Genomic DNA, 21,456 nt, shown 5'->3' on the forward strand with positions numbered 1-21,456 from the left:
GGAAGCAGCCGCCTCTTCTCAGCGTGAGGCGGCTGCTTCCGTGAAGGGCATGGCAGAGCGCGGAAGAGCAGCCGCCACTACTCAGCGTGAGGCGGCTGCTTCCGTGAAGGGCATGGCGGAGCGCGGAGAAACCGCCGCGTCTGACGCGGCGGTTAGCGTGCATGGCCCTGTTGCGGATACACCGCAGAGCGGTGCTGGCATGGCTGGGACTCATAGTCCTCCTAGGTTCAGAATGACGCGCGTCCGTGCGGAGAGGCAGAACCTATTTGGCAGCCAGAAAAGGGTCAGCTGACCAAGGTGGTCAGCTGACAATTCTGCCTCTTTTCATTGGTCCAGCACTTAGGGAGGTGCTGGAGAGTGTATCTGTATATATACTGCTGGTTGTTCAGTTGTTCCTTGTCTGGCGTTGCGATCACAACGTGGTAGCACTCAGACCTGAGTCAGATCCAAAAGTGTGCCGGGACCAGCTGGAGCTGTAATCCTACACTTAGTTAGATTCTATTGATAGTCTAAAGTACTAGTTTGATTGTGATTATCTGTTATGACCTTTTGCTTGCCTGACTATTCTTCTGAGCTCTGATCCTGTACCTTGCCATTCTGATACTCTGCTGCCGAACCCCGGCTCGTCTTTGGACTCTGCATTTGCCTCCTGATTTTGTACCTCGATATATCTGATACCCTGTTGCCGAACCCTGCCTGTACTTTAGACTCCGTCTCTGCCTTCTGAATCTGTACTTTATCTGTCCGTGTGTTTACGACCTGGCTTGTCCGACCTTGAGAACCGACCTTACTGTTAGAGGCGGTTCCCAGTCCTGGTAGTGACACTCCCTCTTGAGTGTCACTCTCGTTCTGTCGTTCCTTCTCTCAGCCTGACTCCTCCTCCCGGGAGAGTCCAGAAGGAATGGTGCAATACTCCTTACTGCTCTGAGGCCCAGTCCTCTGAATATTACTGTTTGCACCAACCACTCTTACTATACTCAGGTGTCCAGAGGTTAGCTTATATATCTGATTATCGGTGATACTGCAGATCATCTATAATCTGGTATATATCTGTATTCCCTGTGATACTGCAGATCACCGGTAATCAGATCCTCTCTCTGTGTTACACCGATCGTTACAGTCATGTACACAGAAAAACATTTTACATGTAACTTCATGCATATAGTAACAGTCTGCATTATTCTTAATTGCTTTTTGTAACACAGATTTATTCATAACTTATACATAAATGGAATGGCCACTCCAAATTAAGGCTGGGGGAAAAAATATATTTTTCTTGCAAGCCTCCCTCGTTCTCTTCTTGTCGATAACCAGAAAGAGAAACAGAAGAATGAACTAGACTTACTGAGACATGGCAGATCTCCATGCAAGAAGAAAACCAATCACAGGGGCTATCAGAGTTATGCCAGAGACATAACACACTAACTAGCCATTAGTGGTGGTCACGTCTAGGAGAACTCATGGAGGAGCATGTGATTTTTTTTAGATCAGCTGACAGATTTGCAAAGCTCTGATTGGCCGTGATCATACCCTGCTTTAGCGCATGATCATGAATAGCCAATCAGAGGCTTACTTATCCATCCCCTGACCACATGCTTCTCCATGAGTTCTCTTAGACATGACCATCACTAACAGCCATCACTGAATGGCTCCTGTAAGGAAGGTAGGGGTCTAAGTCTACTCCATGGAGATTGAAATCTCATTGTTAGCACAAGTCTCCCAAATGAAGCCAACGTAGTAATGTAGGAACAACGCAAAGCCCTACGGCAAAACATTTTGGATTTTTTTTTGTTTTTTCATGTACTGAAATCGGCAAATGTAAACCATGTATTACAATAATAAATCCAGTGTGGTCTTCCAGGAAATAAAGGACATCTGGCACGTCAGTCTGAGCCTGGAAGCTCTTCAAGCACATCCAGTTTTATTTCTTTCCATCAGAACCATCCTTAGTCGCAATCCACACTGGCAACACAAATGGCTAATTTACAACAAATAAAATCAAAAAAATAAATAAGCCTTTTCCCATCTCTTTTCTGACACAGAGAAATTGGACATCTGAAGATGAGGTGGAATCTTTAAAGAAAAAGTAAAAGTTAGATACATATCTCAGTAGAAGATTATCCAGAGGCTTCCTGCTACATCCTAAAATCTATTTTTTTTAATTACTGGTTTGTTTTAAAGAACCCATGAGAAAAGGTGCCTAACAGTATACAATGCTATTATTGCATGCTTAAAACTAATATATCCCTTCAGTTCGTTTATGAACGTTAAATTGGTCATCTCTGAGTGGATAACAAACTCCGTCACTTCCTGCATGGTCAATGTGATCCAATTTCACCTTCCAACTGATGGTTTTGGTTGTGTGGCAGTAGACAAAACGAGCCAGTGTAGACCATGTACTCCTAAAAGATCAAGATATTATCAAAAACTACATTGGAGATATTATTCCTCCACTGTGGTCTGAGGCTTTTTCTGCTTGGATAAGTAAAGGATACCCAATGAAAGTCTAAACTTGTGGTCCTCTACTATGAGACATTTCACTATATGATTGCTGGACTCATATTTTTATTAAACATTGAATGGTTAAATTAGTCCTAGCCTAATAGATTACCTTTGTAGCCCATAGACGTTGCTATAAGCAGCCTAGTGGGCTTGGTGTTCCTCTCTGTTCACGATGTCCTGCTAGGAGCAAAAAAGAGATTATCACAGCTTCCCTGGTAGTATGTTGATGTTATTATTAAAATAATTAAAATACTACAGAGATGGAAGTATCTACTGCTGGAGGTGCAGTCTTGGCCTGTTTCCCTACCCTACAGCCTTAAGGCCCTACACACGCTAATTCATAGCTGGCTGAGGCGGTTGATAACGTCCACCTCGGCCGATAATGTATATAGCAGCTGTCAGTCCTTGGCCCCCCACCCACATTGCAATAGGACATATAGTGGGCCTACAGGTTAACTACGCATCTGTACAGCCTCAGCACAGCAATGTTGCCCGAGGAATCTGGTTGGCAAATTCTGTGTATTTCCATTTTCTGATGAAGAGGAGAGAATCCCTGCGAAACGTGTTCCCATTTAATAAACAATAGATTAAGACCTAGTCAATTGTCACTGTGTGTCTGCATGCACATACGCAAGCCTTGCATATCCATGAACGCGAGTGCAGTGGGAGCGCTATTCGGGACAACCAACCTCGGCATGCAAAGGACATGTCTGCCTGCTGCTGGACTGCCAGAACCTGTTCCCCGGCGACTAAGAGGGACACATACGTATAACGGCTGTTCCGAGCCCACCAATCCATGTGAGACCTGTCCACTCGGGCAGCCCCTTTAAACTGCCACAAAATGTGAGCACTTTTCTTTTATTGTTGGGGTAGTTTCAAGACACTTATGCCAAAATGCAGAAGAACCGAGCAGGTCTTCACTGCCCAAAACTGCCAAAAAGTTTCACATATTTCATTTGAGGTTTGTTGAAGATTTTTGCTGTTTTTTGACAAATTCACATTTAGCTCAGGAGAAACCACCAGAACCCCTATAAAATACATGAAAATAAATAACCTTCTTTGTCAGTCATCCATTATCCAGCTATCAGAAAGCGAAAGAACAGATATACATATCGCATCAAAATGGGCAACCCCTAACCTCATCTTCACAGTTCATTTCATTTGTGTTGAGAAAATATGTTGGGGAAAAAAAGTGCATGAAAAACTCTATTAAAAATATACATATCTGAACTCCTAAAGTGGACCACCCCACTGCCACAGCTGTTACCAGCCAAGAAGCAGCAACTGAATATAATACAACAGAACCTGTGGAACCTCCGAAGAGGAGATAAAACAGTGGACAGCACAAGACAATCTGGGATGTAGACTAACGAGAAGAGCATGAAAGAACAGAAATAGCGCATTTATAGTGGATTTCACGAGCTTGCAGAAAGTTTTGAGCAATGAAATTTCACAGCACGCTGATCTAAAGGATCTCCATGCAACTAGAAAATAACTGTTTTTGGATATCCACTCAACACGGAAGAGCTTATTGTTGCCCAAGATGAAAAGGAAACAGCTGTGTGAGGTCTGAAACCCACAACATAACCAGCTGAGCTACTCCAAGAACTTAAAGTGCCTCTGAATCATAGAAGATCTGGATAAAGTCCATGCATCCCCCCACCTCACTAGAGTGGATCTAGCACTGGGACCCCCCGAAGATCCAGTAGCAGCTTCCTGATGGGCTCTGGCAGAAACAGAAGAGCCCAACCAGGTCTGCTCTACTGCGCAGACATGAGCCGTGTGCGCAGTAGAGCAGACTCGACTGGGCAGAGTTATTTCCACTGAAGCCCGATCAGTAAACCACAACTGTGCCTCCATGCCGGCCTCCGGAGTTGTTTTTGTTTATCTTTTTTTTGGGGGGGGGGGGGGTAAGTCAGAACTAAATCGGGGATGCTGAGGAGGACACAGAAGCCTAATTAGGATCTAGAGGCTTCCCCCTCCCGAAGTACGTTTCTGATTTTTTTGTTTTTTCATTTAAAGTCACAGGTGTACTTTACTTTAAGGTATGTTCAGCTGAAAAGACTATGGTGAGTGACCCAACTTATGTTGTTATTCTGGATAAAAGCAGAAGAAAGAGTGGGAAGTTCAATATTAAGAAGGCAGGCAAGCAAGCTGGTGACGAATAAGGTAATTTGAGCGCTGCGCCTTGTAATATGGGCACTGCCACAGACCGCAGTGTTAATCGTGGCTATAGCGGCACCCAGTGTGTTATTTGGGCAGACCCTGCCGGCAAAAGCCACAGTTTGAATTGTGTGCAGTATGAAGAAACGTAGACACTGGCATCAGTGTCTGACTGACAGTGGAGGAGCTTGGGTGCTAGGTGCTGTGCCGCCAGCCTGTAGAGGTTCAATTGTATTCCAAAAAGCAGAGCAAAGAAAACTGGGCACCAGCTCACATTCAGTCACCTTGTTATTGCTCCTCCAGCCCAGGCTTTTCTTTTCTTGTACTGTATGTATGTGGAAGGTTGGAGGAGCAATAAAAAGGTGACTGTTTGAATGCAAGCTGGTGCCCGGATTTCTTCGCTTTGCTTTTTGGAATACAAAAGTCTGAATTACTGCAAGAAGGGATGGGTTGTATTAGCGTAGAGTTTACAGTAGGGGCTAGATTCGGAATTGGCTTTGGGTAGAATAAGTATAGGTAAAAGTCTTAGTAGAATATCGTCAGTATTGTCAATGTTCTGCTAGTGGCCTCACCCGGCACCCAATTTACCAAGTGCCTTTATCCTACGTACACAGCTGGTGGGCGCTTTTCAAACGTAAAGGAAAAAGAGGCTTTTAAATTTCACACATGCTGGATTTACAAACAAAGCCATTGTAGCTCCGTTTAGAGTGGTGGAAGATTCTAACCCTATCTTGCCTTTATTATTGTTTGAGCAGCCATCCCGGAGAGGTCTTCCAACTTCCAGAAAATCTGACTATCCCAGGCCGAGGCAGCTTAGAGACAAACTTTTATGGAGAATTAGAAAGTCAGGGGGTTGTTTCTGTTCTTTTCCCTATAAGAGATTAACCCACAGCAGCTCGAGCAGGAGATTTGGGTGCACACTGAGTAACTTCAGTGCCGTCAGAGGACAGAGCAGAATTTACATTTTAAAACACTATAACTCGGCCGCCAGCAATAGCTGTAAGCCGAATTATATCATTCCCCACTATCCACGTGGACCTAGAGGGGGAATAGAAATTTACGCCGCCGGGACTTGTGCAGCAGCAGGATAAGCCATACATGTGTACGCCAGCAGCTAGCTCTGGAAGTCACCCCCAGGAAAGGAGTGGAATATTGCCAAACAGGGACACAAACAACAAAAACAGCAGGAAAAACATTTTAACGATTTCCCCACTGCATCCAAAGCCCAAACCATTTGCTTAGTCATCTTGGGTGTTTATAGACTTTAAGCCCGTTATAATAAAGTCGTGTTAGTAAAAGCATCCCAGTCGTGCAGCCCATTGTAAATACACTATTTCACAATAAAAACAAGGGATGGAAATAAAATAAAAGGAGATGAAATGATCATATAACAGGAAGACAGGTCTAGAAGTATAAAAACACAACAAGCAAAAGCCCATAAGGGCCATCCAACCAGAGCTCGAGTTAAAAAGGGAAGTACAAGGGAACAAAGACGAATGGCATCAGCTATAAGTCCCCCGCTGTGGGGTCCGATAATGATCTCCCAATAAATTAATGAAGCGCAATGTTCAGCAAAAGCAAAAAAGTCCATGCCCTAGGAGACGTCACTTCCACACCGCCACTGCAAAGTTCACGCTTTGTGGGTCTGTGGCCCGCACGGAGGACGAGGGAGGGGAGATGCCCAGAAGATCACGGTGACGGATGACAGAGTAGGAGCTGATGTGCTGATCCCAACCTAAGATGTTCATACTGCAAAATGGCTGATGCGTGACGGGCAACAAGGAACATCGCTGGATGATGCAGCAGGGCACCGGTGACCAGGAGGTGGAAGAGCAAAGGATTATGGTTAGTATTCATCCTGATCCTCTGGCTGAAGCTCTTCGTTTTCCTCATCTTCCGGGGGAGCGAATCCTTCCTGCAGGGAAACAGATGGAGTGAATTACAAGTGGTACAAGGTAACTGGCCAGGCCGAGGGGAACCAGACCCATTATGATATTTTCTAGTGAGCCTACCTAAATAATTTTCATTTTCAGAGTGCCTCTGGTTCACTTTAATTACTTCAGCCCGCAGGTGCTTTCACCTTCAGGACGTAAGCAATTTTCCCCCGTCAGCGCTCCTCCCATTCATTCGCCAATATCTTTATTACTACTCATCACATGTAAAAAAATCTATATCTTGGGGGGTTTGCCACAAATTACATTTTTTGTGAGCGATACTTGTTTTCAGTACTTTATTTTCTATGCATTTTTTAAGCAAATACACAAAAAACAAACAAAAATGTTTCTCAATTCCACCCTCTATAGTTTTAAAATAAGCAATGCTACTATAAATAAAACCCAACCTGTAAAGGATAGCGGAATAGCCACCGCGTGCTCTGACGACGTGGCGGCTGTTTGCGCGTCTAGTCCGGCAGGTTACGCGCGGCGACATGTGTCTGATGTGGTACAGCCTTCTTGTGCACATAGGCTGAGGAATACACGCGCGCGTGCGGAAAGGCAAAAGCTTTATGGGAAGCAGAGACGGATTAGCTGACTCCCTTGGTCAGCTGATCCTAGGATGTATGCGGATTGGCTGGAAGGGACTGGGCGGCGCTGATCAGCGCAGCACTATATAATCACTCGTCCCTCAGTCTCACGTTGTCTGCCGTTGCAAATGCTTAATGTGTTAGCACACAGACCTCAGTCAGATCCTACAGTGTGTTAAAACCGGGAGGACCTGGGAATTCACACTGAGCTAGATTTCTCTCGCTTGTCATGCTATGTTATGCTATAGACTAGTTCCAGGGTGTTGTGACTACGGACCTCACACCCAAGCTTAGGAAACTGTCTCAATGCTATGTTATGCTATTGTCATGATCGCTGCTGCAGCAGGTATTGCTGGAAGTAGTAGTGCTGCAGCTCAGGTAGTTCTGATCTCTTTCCATGCAAGCTGCATAGCTTTGTCTGCCTTTCCCTGCTGTCAGCTTGTGACTGATTATCATTCACCTGTGTGGGAATCTGCATGTCTGCTCCCATTGGATGACCTCAGTATAAAGATCTGCTTCCTGCAGGGTTTCCTTGAGCTATCATAGTTTCAGTGTAAGCTAGTCTTGCTGTCGCTTCAGCCCCCAATCGTGTTTCTTGTTCTAAAAGATACTTTGCTGGTCTTTGCATCATATATTGGTTCATTGCCAATATATATGCATACCAGCACGTTTATTATTTTCCTTGTATTCGTGTTACGTTGATACATCAGTGTCGCTGATGTATACGTACACGAACTGTTTATATCCTGTGTGCAGTTAGTCTGCTTTCCAGCACGATTTGGTAGGTTGCGCGTACCGTGATCACCCGTGCTGAGGTAGTTACCCTGCTCCTGGTTCTGTTTGTGGATTGCGTTCATCTCTGCGAAGAGATAACGAATCCTTCTGAATCCTGTTCTGTTACCATTTGTGGATTGCGTTCATCTCTGCAAAGAGATAACGAATCCTTCTGAATCCTGTTCTGTTACCATTTGTGGATTGCGTTCATCTCTGCGAAGAGATAGCGAATCCTTCTGAGTCCTGTTCCCTGTATTACTCCTGTCCTAGTCAGAGTTCCTGCTTATGTCATATATCGGTTCATTGCCGATATATACATATGTTAGTCAGACGTTACAAATAGTTTCATTGATAGCTGTAATTGTAATACGCTAGGAAAACATACTTATTGTATATTTATCTGTGTTACGTTCATCTATCTCGATCCTGCTATTTCCTGACTATCCTGTCCTGTCTTTGTGAGGCACACCATCGCTGCAACGCATTGGCTGCCTCATTCCAGTCTGTCTTGTTGTGGACGCTTGCTGTCACTAAGTAGCGGCTAGCTAGCAAGCGTTCATTCTGTCTACCTGTCCTGATCTCCTCAGTTCTGGTTTATGCGTTCAGCGCTACCTTGCGCTGAGACGTTATCGCAAAAGTATTGTTTGTGGCTGTCGGATCTGCACCGGCTCTGTGCGCCACAATCTCCTTTTGGAGTCAGTCCTCCCCTCCACTATACTAGGGATAGCCTGTTTCCTTGTGCTAGTGTGTGTACCTCCTCCACGTCAGCTCATGCGTTGCATGCTGACTGTGGAGAATACACCACCAAGCCTCACAGCTATAGACTAGTTCCAAGGTGTTGTGACTACGGACCTCACACCCAAGCTTAGGAAACTGTCTCAATGCTATGTTATGCTATAGACTAGTTCCAGGGTGTTGTGACTACGGACCTCACACCCAAGCTTAGGACACTGTCTCAATGCTATGTTATGCTTTAGACTACTTCCAGGGTGTTGTGACTACGGACCTCACACCCAAGCTTAGGAAACTGTCTCTATGTTATGTCATGTATGCTAGTTCTAGGGTGCTGTAACTACTTTCATCACACCCAAGACTAGCACTGTGTTTCTTTATTACTTTAGCCCGCCACTAGGGTGTAGAGAGCCAGGATCTCTCATCCAGTAGGGCAAGTTGGTTCATTTAGCAGCAGGGCTTCCTGCAACCTAGCCCAGGCCCCTTTCCTAGGGAGCCTTGGCCTATAGGGATTCACCCACAGTCCGGGGTGAATTCCCTTCATCTTCCTACCTCCAGTTCCTCTGGTGGTTCTCACTCAAAGTGTTACTGTTACACCAAACACTCACATATCTATAGGTGTCCAGATGTTAGCAATATCTGATTGTCGGTGATACTGCAGATCATCAATAATCGGGTATATATCTGCCATCTTGGTGATACTGCAGATCACCAATAATCAGATTCTCTCTGCGTGCCGACACCGTTCATTACACAACCATTTTATTTGCCTGCTAGTCCCAGCTATCACATTTAAATTATGTTCCTAATACAATGTATGGCAACAATATATTATTTGGAAATAAAGGTGTATTTTTTATGTGTTTTTTTGTTGTTGTTGTATCCCATCAGTTGTAATCCCTTATATACCAAAGGTACCAAACTGATGCTTGCAAAATGGACAAGGATACTCATCCAGTTTGCCTTTAGCTGCGCTTATCTGGACGAGAATACTCATCCACATAGGCATAAGTGATTAAAGGAAACTTTGAAGGACACCTAAAGAGAGAAAGATATGGAGGCTGTCTTATTTATTTCCTGTTAAACAATACCAGTTGCCTGGAAACCTCCATATCCCTTTCATGTCAGGTGCCCTTTAAAGTAGAACTTAATTTGTTTACTTAATTTCCTATGAGAGCAAAATTTAATGACTTACACGAAAATCAGTAATGTTTAGGTGTAAAAATGTATTTTTATCTTTAACAAAAACAACCCCCCCAATTTACAGCTTTGGCCACCAAAGAAGCCTGTTATATTCTGTTGCAATGATAAGAGATATGGTGAGAACAAACAAACACTAAAACTTGTGAGCAACCAGCGCCACCTTATGGAAAGCTGGAAACAGAACATATGCTAACACAGATGTAACTGAAGAATGATTTTGTTGCTATAATAAATGTGGGTTCAAAGCCACTTTAAAGTGAACTAGAGACGAAGCACCCTCATGTATTTCACCATATATATATATATATCAGTGGGAACATTAAAGAAAACACCTACCCTGCTATCTGTTTCATTCTTCACTGCTCAGCCTGCTTGTTATCAGCCTTGATAAAATCCCCGACTGAGCATTCAGTCTGGCTTTGCTCAGGAATCATTATAGCTGAGTCTGTCTTCTCTGATGTCTTTTCAAGCCCAAGCCTGGCCCCTTCTGGCTCTGCTATAATAACTCAGCTATAATGATTACTGAGCAAAGCCAGATTGAATGCTCAGTGGGGGATTTTATCAGGGCTGCTAACAAGCAGGCTGAGCAGTGAAGAATGAAACAGAGAGCAGGGTAGGTGTTTTCTCTAATGTTCCCACTGATATATATGGTAAAATACATGAGGGTGCTTCGTCTTTGGTTCCCTTTAAGCATTGTGTTGCTGTTTTTAGGCTGACTTTGATTACACCCAGGCCTTAATGCACAAGGTATAGCGTAAGGCGGTGGCACCACCAGTTCCCACAAAGCAATGATACAGGCAGTAACCGTAGTTAAACAGTTCCAAGTCATACACAGATATCAGATGGCTGTCAATCACAATCACAATCGTAAGCAATCTCAGAGTCAGCTAGCTAAAGGTCCTACACATAAGATCAGATGGACACAGGGATGAGACGAGAGAGTGGTCAGGCAGGCAAGTCGGTTTAGGAAGCCGAAAACAGAATGGTCAATACAGACAAAGGTTCAGACAAGCAACTAGAAAGCTCAGCAAGGAATGCCCAGCACATACGGTAGCTCTAGCATCTGTACGCTATCACAGGCTAAGAGCTAGCAGCCTTAAATCCTCCAGGCCTCCAATCAAAAGGCCTCAGTGCAGTAGCCGGCCAATGAACACCAGACTCGCCTGCAGTGCCTGACCCAGGATAGTCAGTCCCTTCCTGGTTTGTGCATGGTACCGGGGAGCGAACGCCGATCATCCCTGTTGCCAGGCAACAACTGCGGAGATCTGAGCCTGTGGGAGAGATGCCGCTCACACGCCGTGAGACGCTCATCTGTCTGCAATGCCTGACTCGCCACTGGAACCAGGGTGAGGTGAGATTGTGACAGGCAAGATGTATAACTGCTGACTTCATCCCCACCCCCAACACTGAGCAGAGAAATCAGTTGATCTCCCAAAGTGCTCTGGGGAAGAAGGGCAAGTTGCATCATTGCCATGGCAGAACATCACTAAGGGGGCGTGGCTACATATTCAGAGGGACGCCTGGTGAAAGACATATGGAGGCTGCCATATTTATTTCCTTTTAAACAATACCAATTGACTGGCTGTCCTGCTGATCTATTTGGCTGCAGCAGTGTCTTAATGACACATCTGAAACAAGCATGCAGCTAATCTTGTCAGATTTTTTTTTTTTTAGAAACACCTGATCTGCTGCATGCTTCTTCAGGGGCTATGGCTAAAAGTATTACAAGCAGGTCAGCCAGGCAATGTGCATTGTTTAAAAGAAAATAAATGTGTCAGTCTCTGTGTGTTTCTCACCTTGGGTTCCCTTTAATATCCTGCTATATGTAGATATAAGAAGCGTTTCTGCCGCTGAGGCCAGGATAACCCAGGTAAAAATGATTGATTTAGTGCAATTTGCAATGAGTCATCAGCGTTCCTTCAGGCTGGGGTCACATGACATAGCGTGAAAAGATTACGTTTTATGTCAAGTTTTATGTTAATGTTGTGTGCGTTTTACTGCGTTTTTGGTGCGTTTGCATTTTTCATGCGTTTGCGTGCATTTTAATGCGTTTGCGGTTCGCATATACAAAACGCATATGCGTTTTGTATGCGTTTTCCATGCGTTTTCATATTTCCATTTATGCAAATGCATAAATGCCAACATGAAGAGAAAATACTGCAAAAAAAATCTTTTTGGGAAAAAACGCATGGAAAACGCATGAAAACGCTATTCATCTGCATAAAAAAAAACTGTTTTTTTTAAAAACGCAGGTTTGAAAATGCATAGAAAATGCATATGCGTTTTTATATGCGTTTTTTCCTGCGGCCCATACACTTCCATTAGCGGCAAAAATGCAGCATTTTCCACAACGCTAGCGTTTCTGCTATGTGTGCACCCAGCCTTAAAGGATACCCGAACTGACATGTGACATGATGAGATAGACATGGGTATGTACAGTGCCTAGCACACAAATAACTATGTGTGTTCCTTTTTTTCCTTCTCTGCCTGAAAGAGTTAAATATCAGGTAGGCAAATGGCTGACTCAGTCCTGACTCAGACAGGAAGTGACTACAATGTGACCCTCACTGATAAGAAATTCCCGTTTTTATCTCTTTCTTGCTCTCAGAAGCCATTTTCTGCTAGGAAAGTGTTTTATAGTTGGAATTTCTTATCAGGGAGGGTCACACTGTAGTCACTTCCTGTCTGAGTCAGGACTGAGTCAGCCACCTACATACCTGATATTTAACTCTTTCAGGCAGAGAAAGAAAAAAAGGGACACAGCATAGTTATTGGTGTGCTAGGCACTATACATACACGTCTATCTCATCATGTCACGTCACTTCCGGTATCCTTTAAAGGGAACATAAAGTGAGAGGGCCATGGAGGCTGCCATACTTATTTTCTGGTAAACAATACCAGTTGCCTGGCTGTCCTGCTAATCTCTTTGGCTGCAGTAGTGTCTGAATCACACACCATAAACAAGCATGCTAATCTAGTCGGACTTAAGTCAGAAACATCTGCTGCATGCTTGTTCAGAGTCTATGGCTAAATGCATAGGAGGCAGAGGATCAGCAGGAAAGCCAGGTAACTGGTAATTTTTTTTTAAATAAAACAAATATCTTAGCTTCCATGTCCCTCTCAGTTCAGGTTCTCTTTAATGCTAGTGAGAGTTCCAAAATTAACCATTAGTATGTTGCCATGGAGGCACCAGGGAAATGTCTGTTCACTGGGAAGAGGAAGCCCAATTATGCAGTTATGATGAATGCACAATGACACAGAACAGCACTCTCTTGACATATATGTTACGGCCAGAACCCAAAGTCTGGCCACTTCGAGATCTTGCCGGCCAATTTGCGAAGTAGCTGGCTGCTACGGCCAATACTCCCAGAACTTCTAAGTAACTGACATCATCGGACATGCAGCTCCTGTGTTGCCAGTATCCACTACCGTACTCAAATGTTTTCATATGGCAGCGAATAACGAATTTATGACAAAGCCAAAGAGGCCACACACAGGCGTGCTGATGGGAGGGCTGCCCTGCTTCTTTCCCTCCCGTCAGGGTGAGAGGATACGGAGGATGGACAGAGGTGCAGCAAGGAGAGGATTCTGGGGCAAAATGGGGCAGGCTGAGGAGCCTGGGAGTTACAGATACCACTCCCGTTAAACTATGCTGTTTTTCCCTTTCTTCAGGGCTTGCTGGTCAGAACTCGTTCTGGCCAGCCAAAGTCCAAAAGCAGCAAGTTCTTTGCCTATTGGCCACATCAATCACCCACTTCGCGTTCTGGACCGGCCACCTCCCAAAATGCCCAACTTCAGGATCTGGCCATAACATTTACACTGCTGCTGGATCTGCACAGACCGGATGTTTGACCTGGTAAGTCCCCCTCTCGTGTCGGTGATGAGGATGGAGCACCCACCTCTGTGGCATACAGGATATCGATGATTTTGGACAGGACGCCGTTGCTCTCGCTCTCATGCTCCTGGCATATCAGCTCAATGTCTCGCAGCTTGCTGAAGTAGAAATCTCGCTCTTTCTCCAGACCGTCCACAGTCAGTTTGAGTTCCATTAACTAAAAATAAAAGAGAGCAGGAGAATGTTAGCTATGGTAAAAAGGACAGGACAATCTATCCTATTGTGTCTCTGAGTGCTCAGCTCTCAGACTGGTGTAGTTCAGCAGTTTGGACACTAGATGGAGCGCGAGTGAGAGGCGCTCAGTGCTACACCAGCAGTCTAAGGCCCGGTTCACACTTGCGGTGGCCCTCCGGAATCGCCGTGCTGGAGCCGCACCGCCTGCAGAACGGACGGAACGGACGCACGGCATAGCAATTAAAGCCTATGCGTCCGTTCACATGGGTCCGTTCTGCAGAACCGGAGCCGGACCGGATCCGGGCCGGATCCGGCCTCCGGCCTCCGTTCCAACATGCGCTATTTTTTCATCCGGCCCCTCCGGCAGCCGTATCCGGGGCGGAGCCGGACTGCACCATCCGGCCAATACAAACAAATGGGAACCGGAGGCCGCACAACACACTGGCTGAGAAATCCGGATGTTCTACCCCACTTCCTATGCGGATTTTTGCGGCGATATTGGCTGGGGACACCTGGGCAAGCATTTTGGAGTGGAGCAGCACGAGCTGGAGGTGTTGGCAGGATGTTGGCAGCATGTCGGAGGTGGAGGTGAGTGCTAAACAGCAGAGGGCCTGATTCCACAGGTCCCCCTTCTGCTGACCTCCCAGACCCCAGCATTTTTTTTTTTTTTTACGTTAACTTTGCCAAACGGATCCGGATCGCATCCTGATTACCACCTGATGCAACCTGACCGGATCCGGATGGGATCCGGATCAGAACCGTACGGTTCCGATCCGGATCCGGTCCGGATCCGGTCAGGTCATCCGGTCCGTTTGGCAAACAACCGCTAATGTGAACCGGGCCTAATAAAACAGCCAGGAAATAGGATAAAAGCACCACAAACAATGTGTTTTGTGGACCAACCATGCTTCATCAGGTATCCCAGGTAATGAGCCTTAGAATAATGAGCATCACAAATGGGGGGTGGCTATGTGAATGTGACCAGTTGTTTAATTTCTCCCTGTCACCTGGCTACCCCTAACCACTCCCCTTTAGGAAAAAATCACTTCCCTGATGCCTAACCCTGGCGTCCTCACTTAATGTTACCCCCTTCCTGATGCCCTCTCCGCCAAACCTTAAAGTGAACCTTAAGTCAGAAAAAAAATGAGTTTTACTCACCTGGGGCTTCTACCAGCCCCCTGCAGCAGTCCTGTGCCCTCGCAGCCACTCACTAATCTTCTGCTCCCCCGCTGCCAGCTAGTTTTGTTTTTGCAGACAGGCCTGTCAGGACTGGCCACGCGTAGCTTTTTCCGCATTCCCGACTGTAATTAGCGGTATTGCGGGCCACAACGCATACAAAAATACGTGTTGCTGCATATCTATGCTTTCGTAATGTGGCAACGCATATTTTTGTATGCGTTGCGGCCCGCAATAGCGCTAATTACAGTCGGGAATGCGGAGAAAGCTACGTGTGGCCAGTCCTGATGGGCCTGTCTGCAAAAATGAAACTAGCTGGCAGCGGGGGACCAGAGGATTAGTGAGTGGCTGCGAGGGCACAGGACTGCTGCAGGGGGCTGGTAGAAGCAGAACTAGCTGGCAGCGGGGGACCAGAGGATTAGTGAGTGGCTGCGAGGGCACAGGACTGCTGCAGGGGGCTGGTAGAAGCAGAACTAGCTGGCAGCGGGGGACCAGAGGATTAGTGAGTGGCTGCGAGGGCACAGGACTGCTGCAGGGGGCTGGTAGAAGCAGAACTAGCTGGCAGCGGGGACCAGAGGATTAGTGAGAGGCTGCGAGGGCACAGGACTGCTGCAGGGGGCTGGTAGAAGCCCCAGGTGAGTAAAACTCATTTTTTTTTCTGGCTTAAGTGTCTCTTTAAAGAGAGCCTGAGGTGGGCTCAAAGATTAAAAAAAAAAAAAAAAGTAGGCTACTTGATCCGGGAGGGGGGCACTTGATCCGAGGGGCTGAGCAGATCAGGTAGCCGCAAAAAACGCCGCTCCCCGCCGCTCCTGTGGGCCACGCTGGCCCACTTACACTTTCGTGACCTCTGGGTCATGACATTGCAAGGAGAGATTGATTCTCTCATCCAGCGTGTAGGGAGGCAGGGATAGACAGTGGGCGCGGCCAGGGAGAGAGAACTGCCCAATGGCAGCACTAGAAACCCTGCTGGAATGCCCCTGGTGGGCATTTTAAGAAGGGAATCCCTTTCCCCTTTGTTTACCTCCAAAATAGCTACAAATATTGTTGCTAATTTCAGGGGCCTATAGCGTTGCAGTGGTGGGTGGGGGAGGGGGCGGCAGAGAGCGGCCGTGTGGGGACACAGAGGCATGTCATGAGGCAGAGAACATGCCTTCTCTGTGTCCCATCCGCCCCCCACGAACCGCCTCGGGTTCTCTTTAACCGATAGATCAAACTTTCCCTAACTCTATCTCTAAATCTTCCTTATCAACATCTAACCACAGATGTTACTAAAGGCTGGTTCACCCCATGCAATTTTCTGTCAGATCTGACTGGTCCGATCAGCTCCCCGATCGATAACCGGATCAGTTTTGGGAACTAGTGACCAGAAAATTGATCCCATTATCGATCAGGAGCTGATTGGGCTGGTTGGAAATGATAAATTCAGCCTGTCGATCTGACAGGAAATTGCATGGTGGGTACCATACTTCAGTCTCCACCCCAAGTGCTGAATCTAACCAGACGGTCAAACTCTTCATCCGCGGCATTTCTGCTGTGTATTAGTCAATGCACACGCATGGGACCCAGAGAAGCGCGCACACTGCAGGCAGAATAACAGGACGCATAGAAACATCCTATCTGCAGGCAAGAGACAAATAGCACATTTATAGGGAGAGGGATGTGGAGGCTGCCATATTTATTTCCTTTTAAACTATACCAGTTGCCTGGCAGTCCTGCTGATCTCTTTGGCTGCAGAAGTGTCTGAATCACACACCTGAAACAAGCATGCAGCTAATCCAATCAGACTTCAGTCAGAAACACCTGATCTGCTGCATGCTTGTTCAGGGGCTATGGCTAAAATTATTACAGGCAGAGGATCAGCAGGGCTGCCAGGCAACTGGTATTGTTTAAAGAGAACCCGAGGCAGGGTTCTCACAATGCAATCCACATACAGAGCCTGGGTCTGCCTATACAGCCCAGCCTCTGTTGCTATTTCAATCCCCCCTAACTTCCCCCTGCTCTCTGTAATCAGCCATTAATCACAGCCGCGCTGTGCGGGCTGTGTTTACATCTGTCCTGTCAGTCTGCCGCTCCCCCCGCCTCCTGCAGAGCTCTGGTCCCCGCCCGCGTCCCTTCCCTCCAATCAGCGGCGAGGGAAGGAACGCGGGCAGGGACCGGAGTTCTGCAGGAGGCGGGGGGAGCGGCAGACTGACAGGACAGATGTAAACACAGCCCGCTCTGACACGCTGTGTGTCAGCAGCGCGGCTGTTATTTATGGCTGATTACAGAGTGCAGGGGGAAGTTAGGGGGGATTGAAATAGCAACAGAGGCTGGGCTGTATAGGCAGACCCAGCCTCTGTATGTGGATTGCATTGTTAGAAGCCCGCCTCGGGTTCTCTTTAAATGGAAATAAATATGGCAGCCTCCACATTCCTCTCACTTGAGGCGTCCTTTAAATGCCCTCATTCCACGTAAGCAGCCTGTAGTGAAGCTATACGGTTAGATAATTCTTTTTTCCCGTCCCGTTTTTAGTCCTCTACATCCCGCCACTGTTGGATCTTCTCCTGTGTGAGGAGGTGGATCTTGGCTTCAGTACTGTAATATTGCTCCCTTCCTCACCTGCTGGTTGAGTTCCATTATCTGTGAGTCCAGCTCGCTGCCCCCGTTTCGGGTGATGGGTGGGTTTTTTCGTATGGGGTGGGTGGTGGTCTGCACCCGTGCCGGGGGTTGCATCATCTTGGGGCCTGTAGGGGACGTTCTCTGGGGAACTGTGGGACAAATGGAGAGAGACCTTGTTACAGAACAGACGATCAATAGCCCCAATCACATGACCTACGCACAATACAATACAATACAATACAATAACATTTCTATAGCGCTTTTCTCCCATAGGACTCAAAGCACTTAGGCTCTCTCAGATTCAGTAATTAGTAGGATGAAGTATTCACACAACAAAAGTTATATTTCTGCAAATGCCAAACTGAACGGGTGGGTTTTCAGTCTAGATTTAAACACATCCAGGGATGGGGCTGTCCTGATCTGTTGAGGTAAGGAGTTCCAAAACATAGGGGCAGCATGACAGAAGGCTCTGGGACCAAAAGTTTCCAAGTGGACTCTGGGTATGACTAGATTATTAGAACCTGTGGATCTGAGAATGCGGGGATTGCTACGCAGCTGTAACATATCTTTCAAGTATCCAGGGCCTAGATTATTCAGGGATTTAAATGTCAGTAGGCCGATCTTGAATAGGACCCTCCATTCTATAGGTAGCCAGTGAAGGGAGTGCAGGACTGGCGTTATGTGGCAGTGACGGGGTTGGTTGGTTAGCAGTCTGGCAGCAGTATTCTGTATCAGCTGTAGTCGGTACAAGTCCCTTTTTGGAAGGCCAGTGTAGAGAGCATTGCAGTAGTCCAGTCGGGATGTGATGAAGGCGTGGACTAAGGTTGGCAGATCTTCTGGGGGTATGAGGTGCTTGATTTTTGCAATGTTCTTCAGGTGAAAATAGGATGATTTCACCACCGCAGAGATTTGAGTTCTGAAGTTTAAATCCCCATCAATTAGAACTCCCAGGCTAAGCACATAATCAGAGCTGCGTAGATCCGTGCCTCCTATTCCCAGTGGTGAAGACTGCAAGTTAAGTTGTTTTGTTATCATGCTCTGCCCTCCAATCAGAAGGACTTCAGTTTTGTCTGCATTTAGTTTCAGCCAATGCTGAACGTTGCTGCCGTGAAGCTGGGGGAGTCCTCCAACGTTTTGTGGCCAATGCAGGTCCCCTTGGCAAGGTATTGGTAACCATTCTGTTGAATACCTTGGCAAAGGAGACCCGCTGTGGCCCCGAAACGTTCATTGTTTGATAGAATGGACATTTGGCACGTTATGTGAATAAAGAACAACTGTTCATCCCAGGGGCGGACTGACCATTGGGGCACTCGGGCACGGGCCAAGGGCCCGTGGTCAGGGGGGGGGGGGAGCCCGCCAGAGAACTCTGAGCAGGAGGGGAGGCAGCCAGTGAAAGAGGGCGATGGGCATATCAGCGGAGAAGGGGGGTAAGTCTCCACCCCTTCCCTCACCTTGGGGTCCCCCTTCCTGGCTCTCCCCTCCGGAATGTGTAAGTGTCGTACAGCAGCTGGCTGCGGGCGGAGACTTACCGCTGTTACAGCCACTAGAGGAGGCACTGATCTGTGTGCAGCTAGTCTGGTCTTAAGTAGACCAGACTAGCGGCACACAGATCAGTGCCTCCTCTAGTGGCTGTAACAGCGGTAAGTCCCCGCCCGCTGTCAGCCACTGTGCGACACTTACACATTCCGGAGGAGAGAGCCAGGAAGGGGGACCCCAAGGTGAGGGAAGGGGGGGAGACTTCCCCCCCTTCTCCGCCACTGCCCATCGCCCTCTTTCACTGGCTGCCTCCCCTCCTGGGGACACCTATAGACCTAGCTACATATACTGGGGGCACTTATAGACCTAGCTACATATACTGGGGGCACTTATCGACCTAGCTACATATACTGGGGGCACTTATAGACCTAGCTACATATACTGGGGGCACTTATAGACCTAGCTACATATACTGAGGGCATCTATAGACCTGGCTATACTGGGGACACCTATACACCTGGCTGCATATACTGGGAACACCTATACAGCTGGATACATATACTGAGGACACCTATAGACCTGGCTACATATATTGGAGATACCTATCCACCTGGCTACATATACTGGGGACACCTATAGACCTGGCTACATATACTGGGAACACCTATACAGCTGGATACATATACTGAGGACACCTATAGACCTGGCTACATATATTGGGGACACCTATCCACCTGGCTATATATACTGTGGACACCTATAGACCTGGCTATACTGGGAACACCTATACACCTGGCTACATATACTGGGGACACCTAAAGACCCGGCTATCTATACAGGAGACACCTATAGACCTGGCTATCTGTACTGGGGACACCTGTAGGCCTGGCTACCTATTCTGGAGACACCTGGAGACCTGGCTACCTATACTGGGGACACCCATAGACCTGGCTACCTATTCTGGGGACACCTATAGACCTGGCTATCTTAACTGGGGACATCTATAGACCTGGCTATCTGTACTGGGGACACCTATAGACCTGGCTATTTATACTGGGGACACCTATAGACCTGGATACCTGCACTGGGAAAACCTATAGACCTGGTAACTTCCAATGGGGATACCTTTTGACCTGGTTACCTAAATTGGGGGAACCCATTTTGGGGGAACTGCTGCCAGATTAACTATTTTTTCGGGAACTGCTGCTGCCAGATTAAGTGTATTTTGTGAAACAGCTGCCAGATTATGTGTATTTTTGGGGAACCAAAAGGTCTAAAAGCTTGTAAAAAAAATTGCACAGCAATCATAACGCCAGGATGGTAAAAACATCATGGGCCCCAGCAAAGACAATAGAACTGCTGTATGCTTTCTTCACCTTCACAACATGATGCTTGAAGAAGACTACTGTCAGCCACTAGATGGCAGCAGATCACAAGATGTCAGTATCATATGGCATGGAAATGGTTCTACAACTTCATCATGTAGCTTCTCCTACTAGAACCATATATAATATTGTTAACAATACACTGAGTGAGGAAACTCAGCTTAGATACTTACCTAAGCAGAGGGACGGCTCTGGACACCATAGAGTCTTCCATGTCTTCTCTCCGTCCCATCGTTCTTGCGACACCCCCGGTTGTACCGATATGTGCCGTGACAGCTGCGTCATCTCCAGCCCCACCCATCAATCTGTCAATGTGATCCACCACATGCCAAACCCGAGCTCCCCGGAGACAAGCTACTGTACAGCATGTGCAGTCCCTGCAACAGATTACCCAGTCTGCCCGCCTGAGAATAGAGTCCCCTACCACCAGCAAGTCAGTGACATGACTATGTACTCTGTACAGTGCTGCAGGAGATGTCAGTACTATATAAATACATAATAATAATATGGTAGGACATTAGACTATGACTATGGTAGGATTAGAGTGTGAGCTCCTCTGAGGACAGTCAGTGACATGACTATGTACTCTGTAATGTGCTGCAGAAGATGTCAGTGCTATATAAATACATAATAATAATATGGTAGGACATTAGACTATGACTGTGGTAGGATTAGATTGTGAGCTCCTGTGAGGACAGTCAGTGACATGACTATGTACTCTGTAATGTGCTGCAGAAGATGTCAGTGCTATATAAATACATAATAATAATATGGTAGGACATTACACTATGACTATGGTAGGATTAGAGTGTGAGCTCCTCTGAGGACAGTCAGTGACATGACTATGTACTTTG

The 21,456-nt window shown here is 46.7% G+C and overlaps 1 protein-coding gene across 7 annotated transcripts in view; it reads right to left on the bottom strand.

Annotated features, from left to right (window-relative positions):
- Nucleotides 1–1,887: 1,887 nt before the first annotated feature.
- The window catches only part of MAPRE3 (microtubule associated protein RP/EB family member 3), a 148,898-nt gene continuing 129,329 nt past the window's right edge, over nt 1,888–21,456 (bottom strand). For all 7 annotated transcript variants that reach the window (XM_068279877.1, XM_068279874.1, XM_068279875.1 and 4 more), the window contains 3 exons: nt 17,742–17,890; nt 13,798–13,950; nt 1,888–6,580 (listed from right to left, as the gene is read on the bottom strand). In XM_068279877.1, coding sequence (XP_068135978.1) covers nt 6,512–6,580; nt 13,798–13,950; nt 17,742–17,890 — 371 coding nt within the window. In that variant the 3' untranslated portion in view covers nt 1,888–6,511. The remainder of the gene's footprint in view (nt 6,581–13,797; nt 13,951–17,741; nt 17,891–21,456) is intronic.

The sequence above is a fragment of the Hyperolius riggenbachi genome, chromosome 4 (assembly GCF_040937935.1).
Source record: "Hyperolius riggenbachi isolate aHypRig1 chromosome 4, aHypRig1.pri, whole genome shotgun sequence".
Lineage (NCBI taxonomy): Eukaryota > Metazoa > Chordata > Amphibia > Anura > Hyperoliidae > Hyperolius > Hyperolius riggenbachi.